Source organism: Dromaius novaehollandiae, chromosome 4, assembly GCF_036370855.1.
Source record: "Dromaius novaehollandiae isolate bDroNov1 chromosome 4, bDroNov1.hap1, whole genome shotgun sequence".
Lineage (NCBI taxonomy): Eukaryota > Metazoa > Chordata > Aves > Casuariiformes > Dromaiidae > Dromaius > Dromaius novaehollandiae.
This window is the reverse complement of record NC_088101.1, coordinates 55,366,116-55,379,060: the sequence shown is the minus strand read 5'-3', so window position 1 is coordinate 55,379,060 and position 12,945 is coordinate 55,366,116. Positions and strand designations below refer to the sequence as shown.

At 40.7% G+C, this 12,945-nt stretch overlaps 1 protein-coding gene across 3 annotated transcripts in view; it reads right to left on the bottom strand.

Annotated features, from left to right (window-relative positions):
* Nucleotides 1-12,945, bottom strand: part of MTMR7 (myotubularin related protein 7) — a 50,485-nt gene that overhangs the window by 31,232 nt on the left and 6,308 nt on the right. For 2 of the 3 annotated variants that reach the window (XM_026104566.2, XM_026104567.2), the window contains exons 1-2: nucleotides 3,911-4,114; nucleotides 748-870 (exon numbers count right to left, since the gene is read on the bottom strand). In XM_026104566.2, the coding sequence (XP_025960351.1) occupies nucleotides 748-870; nucleotides 3,911-3,994 (207 nt within the window). In that variant the 5' untranslated portion in view covers nucleotides 3,995-4,114. Of the gene's footprint in view, nucleotides 1-747; nucleotides 871-3,910; nucleotides 4,115-12,945 lie in introns of those variants that run through there. The other variant, XM_064511095.1, reaches the window with a different exon arrangement.

Here is a 12,945-nt window from a genome sequence, read left to right as displayed (position 1 = left end):
CAGTGAAAAGATGAAACAGCATCAGATACATAAAGCTGTTTCCAAAGTCTCTAGGCTAAAATATTGTGCCTCCTCATTTGCAGAGTAGTAGTACTGGTATAATTGTAAATGTTGCTTCAAATTGGATGAAACATTAAATAAAAAGCAAGAGGGGAATAGTGGGACCAAGAGAAGACAAAGTTAATAACTAGTGCAAAACAGACAAAGGATTCATAACTAAGCTACATAAAGAGTCACAAATGGTATGATACTGGAGCTATATCTGTACCTATATTTGCATACAGCATCTGAGATAGACATGCCCTGAGATAAATCCACCAGTACAGGTAACAATATGTGCATGTGAAAAAAATCACTGAACCAGCACAGGCAGCCCTGGAGAGAGGCAAGAGCTGCTTCACTCCAGGTAGTAATTTATACTCAAAGCAGTTCTCAGCAGTTCTCAGTTCTCCCCAGAGCATCCAAGCAATGCTGTAGTTGACGACAGTTCCTCAGTGACTCGCATCTCGTTTTCTTATGGTGATTGTCCTTGCATTCCTGTTACTATGTTGCAATATCCAGAATCCGCTAAAAATTTTCAAAATTTATCAAGCTGCAAAGGCTTTCAATTGGAATTTCAGATGTGCTGAAGTTATACAAGAATCTGTATAAACTAATTCATCATGTTTCAATTCTTTTGCAAATTATTTTCAAATTACTATCAATTAAGTATCATGCACTTACAGCTAACTGGAAAAAAAAACATACCCAGGTTTCTTTACGAGTTTCAGAAGCATTTTCCACAAATATGACATGGGTAGCTGTTAAATACAAGGTGCCCAGTGCAGCTTTTCTGGAAGATACACGATCAAGTAACCGAACATTTTCCACCTGAACAAAGAGATGACGGGGGAAAAAAAAGAAAGAATTATCTCTGTCATAATCTAACATAATGAGATCTCAACATCCACATTTTGTCCATTACAAAGTCAAACAGTTCATTAATGCTAAGATAAACACTTACCACCTAAACAATACAAAAATATATGAGAGGTTAATCTACTTTGACAAAGCACAGAACATAGGATAGGATCACAGGATAATTCAGGCTGGAAGGGTCTTCGGAAGGTCTCTCATCCAACCTCCTGCTCAAGCAGGGCCAGCTGTGAGATCAGACCAGGTTGCTCAGGGCTTTATCCAGTTGGGTCCAGAAAACCTCCAAGGATGGAGGCTGCGCAACCTCTCTGGGCAACCTGCTCTGCTGCTGGACTGTCCTCGTGGTGAAAAAGCTTTTCCTTATATCCAAGGATAGAAAAACATGTCACAAGTTAGAATAGTTCCAGAAGAACCAATGAATCCCTTAGTGATATCCATAATAGTTATATTTGTGGTCTTGGGGCCACATCTATGGGCCGGCAAAAAATTTTTTTTACACTGATTCTTACAATGGGAAAAGCTGATTCAGATACATGCTCTTCCCTTAAACATGTGCTGCAGTTCCCACTGCTCTCAGAGGGAGGGTCACATGCACAGATACACAGATGTACATCCCAAATTTTGTATTCTGCTATACATATGCCATAGATGATGAAGGACTAAATGCCGGGTGATGAAGGCCAGATTTCTGGGAAAGTGAAACAAGGGAAGCAAAAAGAAACCGAAGGATATGGGGTTTGTTTTGTGTTGTTAAAGTAGCAATCTAGCCAACCCCCGGAAAATGCCAGTGAATGCCCAAGTCATTGCTGGTTTATAGACAAATGCAGAATGGCTTAAAAAAGAAACAAAACAGAACAAAAAGAAATATCTCAAAATTAACACAGCCAAGCCTCAAGCAAATAATGCTGGAAAGTTGCCTTGGTATTGAAAAAAAACCCAAACAAATGATCCCACACACAATATTGAAAAGCACAGCTGAAACCATCTGTGCCAGAAATGGTCTAAGACGCAAAAGCATGAAAAGAAGATGCTCTTCATGTAAATTCTCTTCCGTGCTATATGAAATAGATATCAGGCAAGATAAAGAGAAAGAGAAAAAATGATGATATTGTGTGATCTAACTCCAGATCTCCTTTCACTTTCACTTTTTCCTCTTGGGCTACTTCTGCATCCAAAAATCTGTTAGTAAAGAATGTCCCACTCCAAAGACAAGTTCTCACTTGAGCGCTTTCTTTCTATTTCAGCAAACCAAGACACTGTGCGGGCACAGCACGGCCTGGCGTTCAGCTGAATGCCAGTTCCATGTTGTCCCTTCACGCCTTCCCTGAATTATCAGCAATGCAAAGGAGGCTGAATTAGGGGAAAAAAAGGAAAAGGAGGAGCTGATAGCATATTTCTTCAGCAGGCCTCTGAGAAGCCCCACTCAGGCTCCCAGGCAAATCCCCCTTAACAGTTCAGAGAAATGTTTCAGCATTTGTCCCTCACTCCCATTAATTAGGACTGATGGCAGCGATGGCTTCAGAAATTTGTGCCTTCAGGCACTCTTCAGCAGGAACCAAGGGCTAAATACAGCGAGGCTTTGCTCGCTGGACATAAAATGAACATTCTCCCTTTGCTACACTCCTGCCAATAGGTGAATCCATAACATTTCATTAACCCTCAGATAACTGGGCTGTGGATTGTACACCATTAATATTTTGTATACAATACGTGTCATAGGTGCTTGATCTGATGTTTTATGGCATTTCTGACAGAGACTAGAAGGATAAAAAAAATCAACACAGTGAATATTAAATGGAGTAAAAACTGGCTAAAACAGTCAATAATTAGTCACGGAGGTTTTGGTGGGTTTCCTGTTGCAACAATTTTAAAACCAAAACTAACTGTTTTTTCTAAAAAACATGCCTGGTGCAAACAAGTCAAATCAGGGAATGCCTGTGGCCTGTAACATCTGAATCATAGTGAATTATCAAAATGGTCTCTTCTGGCTTCCTGACGTTGAAATCATACTAGATCGCGTGCTTTTCCTGAAAGCAGCAGCACAGCCCTGTGCAGGGTGCCCACTGCTGCAAAATATCTTCAACACACTGGCTCATCTTCCTTATACCCTCTTTTCAGCTGTTCACTCCAGACTCACCCTTCCTTTTGTATTTCCAGCCACTTTCATGACTTAGGGCTGACAACTGTTCAAGAGAGATGCTCCCATTAGAATCAAAGGGACTATTCTGGTGTTTGCAGTACAGCAGTTGACTTAAATGTTGCTCCAAAAAATGCAAGGGGAGGGGGAGAAAAAGAACAAAGAAGACCACATCATTTTTCCATTCAGTTAAATACAAGCTCACACCAACTTCCTGGAAACCACAGTTGAGGTCAACAAGCACAAATAAAGAAAATTAAAAGGGGATGATTTGATTTTTAACAACACAGATATTCCAGATTAAATTGACAGGAACTTCCTTAAATGTCCTCAGAGGTGGGATGTCGCACTGGGTATGTACTCCCAAACCTCCACAGAAGTAATTCCTTGTAATTCTCCGAAAACACAGGACAAAGGGAATGACGCCAGCCCCTCAGAACTGCGTGTTTACCATGGGTATTCCCAACACGTTGTACTACTTTAAAAATAGGAATAGAGAAGTCTTTAAACCAAAACAAGCCAGTTTGGTAGCAGAATGCTTAAAATCAAACAATCAGTAAAACCAAATCTTCTCCCTCAAGGCCAGTTATAATCTGTTTTAAACAAAAATTAAGCCGCTAGAAAGCATGAATAAAGTCTTTTCCCAGGACCATTTACTTCAGAGGTCACATATTGGGGTGAGGAGGAATGGAAGAAACACAGCGTAAACCCAGTAAACATTCAGTAACTAGCAAAAGAGGAGACACAAAGAAGCAGGGATGATACAAGACAAAGACTGAGACACTGGTCAAACTCTAAAAAGAACCCACAGACAAAAAACAATAAAATGAGGTTTGTCTGGACAAAAACGGTACCTACAATGCACTGCTGCCAACTCTGCTGTACATGGTCAACACACAAGGAAGTCATCACTCCCAAACGCCACCCAACAGGCTGAGTCATTTAGGACATGAAACACAAGGCAGGCAGACATCCACCCAGCAGGCCAGGGGCTGACGGCAGAATTTTCAGGCATCTTCATCCAATTGTCTCATCAGCCAGAACCCCAGGACTGAACAACACTAACAAAGAGGATTCTAGATTTTTTTAAAAAATAAAAATTAGATATGAGTAAACAGGAATAGTTGCAAGAAGAAGTCTGCAGTAAGTCCTATTTCATTAAAACACCTGCCATAGCTGCACTGGGTCAGTTCAGAGGTTCATCTAGCCAAGCAGATTATCTCCAAGAGCAGACAACTGTGGTTGCTCGGGGAAGAACAAGGCGAGCATATAGTGACGCTCCCACGTGAAGTTACCCCAGCTTCTAGAAACCAGCAACCTCTGGGCTTCCTAAGCTGAGGTCATAGTTTTTAATAGCCCTAGATGGATTTTAACTCCATGAATTTTGTAAAATAACATTTTGAATCCCTGCAACCTATCGGCAACTAGAACACCTTGTGAGAGTTAACTTTGTTTTTCAGATACACATTGTACAGAAAAAAAAAAAAAAAACCCACAACTTTCTTTGCTTTTTTTGAACCTGCCATCAGTGGCTGCAGCACCATGCATTTGGTGCCCAGACCTTGCACTATAGCAAACAGTGAACGTTGCTCACTACTTACCCTCTCTGTGGCACACATGCTTTTATAGATCTTTCCCTCAGTCCTCGCTTTCCCAGACTGAAGGGTCCTGCTTTGTTTAGTTGCTACCTCTTTGGAAACTTCTCCCGGCGAGCTCTTTCACACTCCTCTTTATCCTACAATAGGTCTATTTCTTGAGGAGAGACCAAAAGCGCGAAGAGAATTCAAGACCTGGGTGTACATAGTGGCACAGTGATGCTTGCTGTCTTCTTCTGTATTCAATTTTAAAAGTTTCCAGAAGTTGGGGGGGGGGGGGGTTGCCCCCTGCTGAGCTCTGAGCTGACCAGTTGTTTTTAGAACCAGCATTTGTAACTCCAAGTCATCTCTGCTGAGGGGTAATAACTGCCCCAGAATCCACCACTGGGCATGTGAAGTTAGCCCCCCCCATGTGTATTGTTTTACATTTGCTGATGATGAATTTCATCTGTCAGTATCACAAGACATTGCCACAAGCCTCTGCAGCAATCTTCCATTTCTCCTACCCTGAATAATGTAGTTATATCAGCAAACTCTGTCACCTCTGGCATCTCCTCCCCTCCCTATATTTTTCGAAACATTTATGAGCAAGTTGGACATCACAGGCTCTTACACAGATTCTTTGGATCTCTGGCGTTGACTTCCCTCCATTGCAAAAACTGACAATTTAATCCTGCTATTTGTTTCTTATCTTTCAGCTAGTTAGTAATGAGAGACCCTTCATTCATATCCTATAATACTGAAGTGTCTTCACGAGCTCTGATGAAAGGGCACGCTTCCTTGACGAAGGGCATGCTCAGATGAGTTCTGGAACACCAACTAGCCCCTATCAACTGGATCATCCTAGTCCATATGTTCAGTGACTTCTTCAAAGAAATGTAAGAGGTTCTGTGTTCCCCTACAGAAGCTATGTGACTCTTCCTCTTTATATCTTATTTAACCATAAACCTAGTGATTTAGGAGGGAGGGAGTATGTGGGGGGGGATGCTGCAGCTTCTACCAGTTTTCTCAGATTAGGTGTCATACTGGTTACCTCCCTTTCTTTAGGACTGGGACACTTTTAAGCAGTAGTTTGCACACCACAGCTATCTGCTTGACAATTTTGTAATTTAGTTCTTTTAATCTGCATGAATATCATCTAGTCCTGGTAATTTTTTTTACCATTCATTGCTGTCAGTTTCTTCTGAAATCTCTTCGAATAGCACTTCCTTTGGTGACAAATCTCCTGATATGTTCTTTGTAGAGCAATATGCCAGAATGAGAACCTCCCTCATTACCTTTCCTACTTCAGTCATTTACTGCTCCTGTAGATTTTCTGTCAGGATTCTGCCTGTGCTTGAAAAAGACACTACTACAAGTTTTTATGCTTTTATCAAGTTGATCTTCAAAATCTCTTTTGGCCTGTTTTTGTGTTTATGTATTTAACTTGTTTATGTTCTTTTCCTCATTTAGACACAACTTCAACTTGAAGGAAGCCCTTTTATTTCTAATAAAAGAAGTCTTTTTAATAAAAGACATCCTTTTACTCCTTTTCCCTGCTGTTTAGCTATGCAAACCTTTTTTTGGTCTTCTAAAGTCTTTTTCTGGAAGTTGGCTCATATTTAAACAATCTTCATGACTCCTGTAAACATTTTAATTTTTGGCTCTCTTTCTTTTTAAACTGTTTTCACATTTTTATGTAGTTCCATCTTTGAAGTTAAATATTGCCATGGGAGATTTTTTTCCCCCTTTTTTGCTATTTCAAGAATATGGAATCATTACACAGACCTTCTTTAATAGTTGTATTTTGAACCAGGTCTTTCTATCACTGCTTAAGACCAGGTCAAGAATTACTTTTGTTTTTGTGAAATAACTAAATAGCCTCCGCATAGGCAATCATTTACATATGATACCTAAAATTTTCTTCAGCATCATACTCACTGGCACATTTACCCAATCTCCTTTGGTTAAATGATGTCTCCCACTGTTATTGCATTTCCTGCCTTCATGCCCTGTTTAATCTTCTTCAGCTTGTCACATGTACCACCACCATTTAGGAAGCAGAGTCAATACTAGAGTCCTAATACTGTATTTTTCCCAGTACTATAGTCCTACAGTTCTACTTTTGCTGTTTAGGGTTGTAATTTCAATTTGTAGGGAGCTTATGCTTTTGCAATATGGTTAATCTACGAGATTTGACCCTAAGTTTTCTTCAAGACAAAATGCTGCTCTTCTACTGGCAAATCTGTTTCAAATCTATTTGAAAACAGATTTACTAAAAACTTGCCTCAGGAACTACTTTATCGTATCTAACAATTTCCAAAGGAAAGAGGAACTGCTGAAGTCTAAACTCTAAGTGGATTCAAAACCACAGTGCTAGACTGTTACTGTAACTCTGTCATATGGGTGCAAGCCACAGATTCACACCACTCTACTATTTCTTTAACCTGGTAAAAGGCTTTGGTCTAGAGTACTCCCTTAAAATCAGTATTACATTTCTGAATAATGTGCATAGATATTTGTATAGGCTGAACCTGTTGCTGAAATTTCCTAACCCAATTTAAGGTAGAGCTTGATCGAATCATGGAAGTAGTCGTATGGTATGGTTGTCTGCGAAAACTCTAGAGCCTGAGAGGGTCCTCCTCTAATTCACGCAGGTGTTGGGAATTCAGACCTGCACCGGGCATCACTGCTGCAGCCCTTCGCTGTGCTCTGCTAAATTCTGATTTACAGTAACTTGCCTAAGTGGCTTCAGGTGCAATAAGGGTCTCTAAGCTCTCAGGAGCTTGTTCTGAAATCCCTCTGCATAACCTCTGGCTGACACACACAGCTTTCACCTGAGACCCAGCTATGTTTCTGCTGCCTAGTTTCCAGTTAATCAAACCTTCTGGAAAAGTGGTGTATTTCACCCGTGTACACAAAAACAACAAAAAAAGGAAAATAAAGCTAGCCTCAAAGCTAGCCTAAGATTTCATTCTACTGATTAAAGCAATCAGAGAATGAGACTTCTTTCTCCCCCACCCTTCAGAAAAAGAAAGCCAAGTCAAACAGTGTCTGTAAATGGTTTAGGGGGAACGTACGATATTTCCCACAAGAGGGGAACATAGGGTGCTACAGTGCTTGGGAAGCAGCTGAGGTTTTTTATTTCAAAAACTTACAGCACACTGGGAAATCAACATTAAGAACTGGAAAAAAAAATCAGTATCAGAAAAAAGACCCTGTCCTAATTAGCCTCCTACTTTTTCTCTGAAAAGTACTTCATTTTTGAAACCAAAACTGCTGCAGACTTTATTGAAGAACATAAGAAACTGTGCATGTACTGACACAATTCAGGAAAAAACCTATACCCCATGCACGTGCACTTGGCCTGGAACAAGCAACTGGTGAGGGAGACCAGATCGGAAAATAACGAGTAAAGAATAACAAGGAGCAAAATCAGCCTGCGAAGCTGTGAGCTGCCAAGTGCTCAGAGAGTAACAACGAAAGCGCTAACCACGCCGCTCTGCAGAGTGGCATCTCAGTAAAAACTTCGACAGCTTATTTGAAGCTGTTGCCCTCACCATTTATTTTTGCTGGATGACTATGGTTGTCTAGGCTTAAAGAAAAGACTGCCAGGAGATTTATTTCAATGATTACAGCCCCTTACATGGGGATAAATAAAGCTGGCCAGAAACTCTATTTTCAATGCAACACAGATGAGAAAAAAAAAAGGAAGCAAAAATAGAAGTTAAAGGGAACACAAATTAAGAACAGACGAGGGCACTTTTTACTCAGAGAATAAACATGACAAATGACTTATGAACAAGGTTGCCGGGAGGTCATTCAAGAAAAAGATGTCATATTAGGGAAAAGCATGGGCCAAAGCTTTATTCAGGCACAACTCCCACCAGTTTCAATGGGACTCCCACCTAGGGAAGAATGGCAAAGACATGACCTGTAAGTGTTGAGGAAAGCTGGTGTGCCAAAATGTTACTCCTAAAAATATCCCTGTTCCCTAATATGTTTTAACTTTTAACACAGATTATTTTTTGAATAAGCTCTGACTGCACTGCATGTTCTTAAATGCTTCTTGAATATGGTACCTAAATGTATTAGAGAAGTGAGAACAAAGATGTATCCAAATGCAAGGCAACATCTTAAAAAATTGCAGACAGTACTATTTTTTCACGCTGTGAAAACTCCCACATAGAGTTAGGAGCTCTTTCAGAAGCTCTTCACACAAGCTCTTTCAGGTAAATGCAGGATCCGCTTTGCTTGTGCACATAGACTTTAGGAAGAGGAAAGAAAAGAGAAGCTGTGCAGCAGATGGGTAAAACTGGAGAAAAAAAACAGGCCTCAGAGAAACCTCAGCAACAAACCTCTCCACATCTCTGCTTTTGGGGGCAACAAACCTCGGCGAACGGCCAGGACATACTATTTGACACCAAGTGGTTTCTACCTTAGAATTTTCCCATAAAATGAAATTTTGAGTTATGCCACGTAAAACCATCTGACCTTGACATTTGACCGTGCAACAGGGTGGAGATTGTTTCAGTGGCTCTTCAAGGCTAAGGAAAGTGAGATTATGCAATGCCGAAAGTGAGCTGATGCAAGGATTGTAGCCACTGGGCTTCTAAATGTCCCTCTGTGAAGAGCAGGCGTTGGCTTCTTATTTTTTATATGGTGTCCCTGACCGAAAAAAACGCTTTAATTTTGGATTTACTTCGCTTTACACATGAAGACGAGGAAAGAGAGAAGCCTTACAGAAAAAGCTGGACGAAGTAATAAAGTTTGCAACCCTGCAGTCGGCATCAGGGCAGGCAGGGAAACGAAAACACACTGGAAAAAGATAAACCCACGGAAACAGCAAAACGCACTGCAGCTCCCAGTGTGGCACTGCTGGCCACGCTGAGACGAATTCGACGGGGCTGGGCCACGGCTCGGTCACTGTTTCACCCCGGTGAAGCGCTGGCACGTGCCCTGGCGCAGCTTTGCCTGCGGCGCCCCAGCTAGCGCCCGGCCGTGCCCGCTCCGTGCCCGAGGGGACCCCGCCGTGCGCGGGGGTAAAAGCAAGGCGAAACCTAGTCTTGGGAAGCAGCGACAGGCCCCGCCTGGCTTCAGCGCTGCAGGCACGCAAAAGCGAAGGAAAGGGCTTGCGCAGCCAAAAGACGGAGCCTAATGAGAAAAGAGGAGCGCAGCTGGTACGGTGCGCGGCCAAGCGGCGTCTCTGAGCTCGCTTCGCCCGGGGCGACCCCAGGCATGCAGGCGTCCGGCGTCGTTCTCCGCAGTGGAAAAACAGAGCAGGCGAACGAGCACCCGCTATTACGATTTTTTTTAGCGCAAAGATGGTATAAAGCTGTGCTCATGAAATAAAATATGCAGTAAGTGATCTGTTTGCGTAATCTTGCAACAAGAATAAAGGGAAACTGAATTGTCACTTGATGTTGCCATTTAATGTGGTTTCCATTCTACTTCACAGGAATCATGAAAACTGCAGTTGATCCATGTAAGTTTTTTATATTTTCTTATTTGAAAAGATTTCCCAAGAGCAGTAAAATAACGCACAATCTGTAACACACAGTCAGAAGGTTGCAAACGTAAAAGGAAACAACCAAAGCCAAGAAAGTATGACTCTGTATACCAAAATGATTCCATTTAAACAGAGACACCTTATGCTCAGTGTCATGAAAAGTTTCCTCAGGGCAAATGTGACAGGATGGGAGAAAATATGCAAGAAAAAATCACTAAAACACAGCAGTGAAGCTGAAATACCGGAAAAGAACTGACCAAGTATTATAAGGAACGACTAGCAGGTTAGCAAGAGAGTGAACAAACGACCCGGTGGGTTTTTTCATCTCTAATTTTTACCTACTGAGATCTATTCAAAGTGGGAAGTCAGTGCCATATTACCAGATATAGCTAAGCAGCAGTTGTATAATGGATGCAGGGAGTTTTCCCCAATTAAACAGAAGTGATTATGAATGTATACAGCATGGCAATACGGTGTCAACGTTATAACACACAGCTCTGCCATAATATATTTCCCTTCTCAGTCCACATTAGATCCCATTTATCTAGAAAAGGAGGAGAAAGCAAATGAGGAGTTTCTTAAGTTTTCTGTTCGTTCAGTTAAAACCCATATCTAACAGCTTTAATTTAGGGAAAAAAAAGTCCTTGCTCATGTCAGTAACTCTTACTACATTTGCCAAAACTCTTTAGATTTATTTCTGAAAAATATACAGAAAATTCTTGCTTTGTGCACGGTGATAATCTGGAATAGGGAGAAAGAATTCTGCGTGGAGCCTGGGGACACTGAGAAGAAATGCATGTTTAGATTCCTCCATTTGGTACAGGCTGCTCCACTGCATATGCAAAACTGTGCACACTTCAGCAGTCTACTTTCGGGCAGGACTACTGTGCACAGCAGGGAACGGCAGCGAAGATATTCTGTTGCAAATAGAGTATTCCTGCAACTTGCAGACACCGATAGATCAAGTAAAGCCCGCTCTAGTGCATTAACGACAGGCCTAGAGTGTCCCGCCTCGACCCCTCCAAAGCCAGACTTCCCAAGTCCTCCGCTCCACCCTCAGTCTCCTCACTATGCTGAAACACAAATCAAAGAATGCCCTGCAGACATGCTATTTTAATGATTTTCAGTACCATTTTTTAAGTGCAACAAATTTCCGAATTACTGGATTTGACATGGATACCAAGACAGCAAATTAAAATATGCAGCTATTCATGTTTCTAGAGCTTATTTTATGACTTTATCCAACTGCCTGATTATTGAGGATTGCATTATTGAAAATATGAAAGACTGGCATAAAAAATCAGGAGGGGATCTGCCAATTTCAAGATTAGGAAAAATTTATATTACCATGGACTTTACAAAGCAATTTAGAATATAAAAATAAACTAGGAAAAAATAATAGCTAGAAATCTAAAGACTTAAACTATCTTTTCAATTAATACTGTGAGTCAGTATAAGGATCTCACAAGGGAGATCCCACTCCCATAATGTGGGAAAAACATGGTATTTAGAGAAACACTTAATTTTTTTAACACTACAGCCAGAGCTGAGATAAAGTGCATATTGGGAATGAGCGTATGTATAAAAATCAAATTTCACAGGTGAAAAGGCATTCAGAATAAAAGATCCCAATGCTAGACCCAAAACTTTAAAAGAAGTCATATAGAATAGAGAGAATCAAGTGAAAATAGAACCCAAAACACAGAAGCAAAAATGCCAGATTTATAGCCTCTTAAAGACAGTGGGATTCTTTCATTGCCTTGAACGACCTTTGGATTAGGTTCACTGGCTCCATCAGTGCCCATGCTTCAGGATAAAAATTTGGAAGCATCTCCCAAGATGGATCATTCTTTCCCTCTACTCACCTTTAAAGTAGTAGTAGTAGTAGCAGCAGTATTCCTTATCAAATGTTTCGGTTAGTAGATTAGAAGCACTGCTAGCTTGATCTAGTACGACAGCTCCTACGCTCACTTGAATAAGTGATTCACTTCACAAAGGTCAATATGCTCCCGGATGCACTTAGACATAACCAGTAAGCACTGAATAGCCATGAAAATGGTCAACCGTCTTGCAGACTCTTACTGCTACACAGGCACAGATTTTTGAGACGTTGAATATATGACGGGTTTTAACAGCTTAACCCGTTTCACATGAAACCTCCAATGGGAGGACCAAAGATTAAGAACGGAGAGATGGATGAAGAGGAACAAAAGTAATTTTCTGCTTCTTTAATAGAACACGTTACCTCTGCAGTATGAGAAATATGACTCAGATTACAGCAGCGAGAAAACAGATCTCAGAGTAGTGAACAATTGCAGCTGAATAGTATAATAGAAAATGAAGAGGGTATTCATACCATCGAAGTTCCAGTATCTTATTTAGGTAACTAAATTAGAAGTTTACACACATGAAGAATAAATGGTGAATGGAGACTGTTAATCTAGTCTAATGAGATTCTGGAAATTTTTTTGACTATGTGCATTGACCCTCCATTCTTAAATTGCACACCTAAAGCTAAGTAGTAAAAATCTCACCCCAACTAAAAAAGGAAAACAAACAGGAGAAAAAAACATCCCCAAACCAGCAGACAAGCAAAATGTGATCCGAAATTCCACTTCAAAGTTTTAGTTCTACTCTTCTGTAATAAATAAAAGTTACTTCAAAAACCACAGCATCATAAGATCATTTAGATAACATTTTAGTATGTTGCCAAAAGAAAAATTACAACTAATTCAGACAAAACAGGATTTTTATAGATCATGTAGCAGTTTTGTCTGTGCCACCTACTCCAAGCTCAAGGAAAAGGAAAA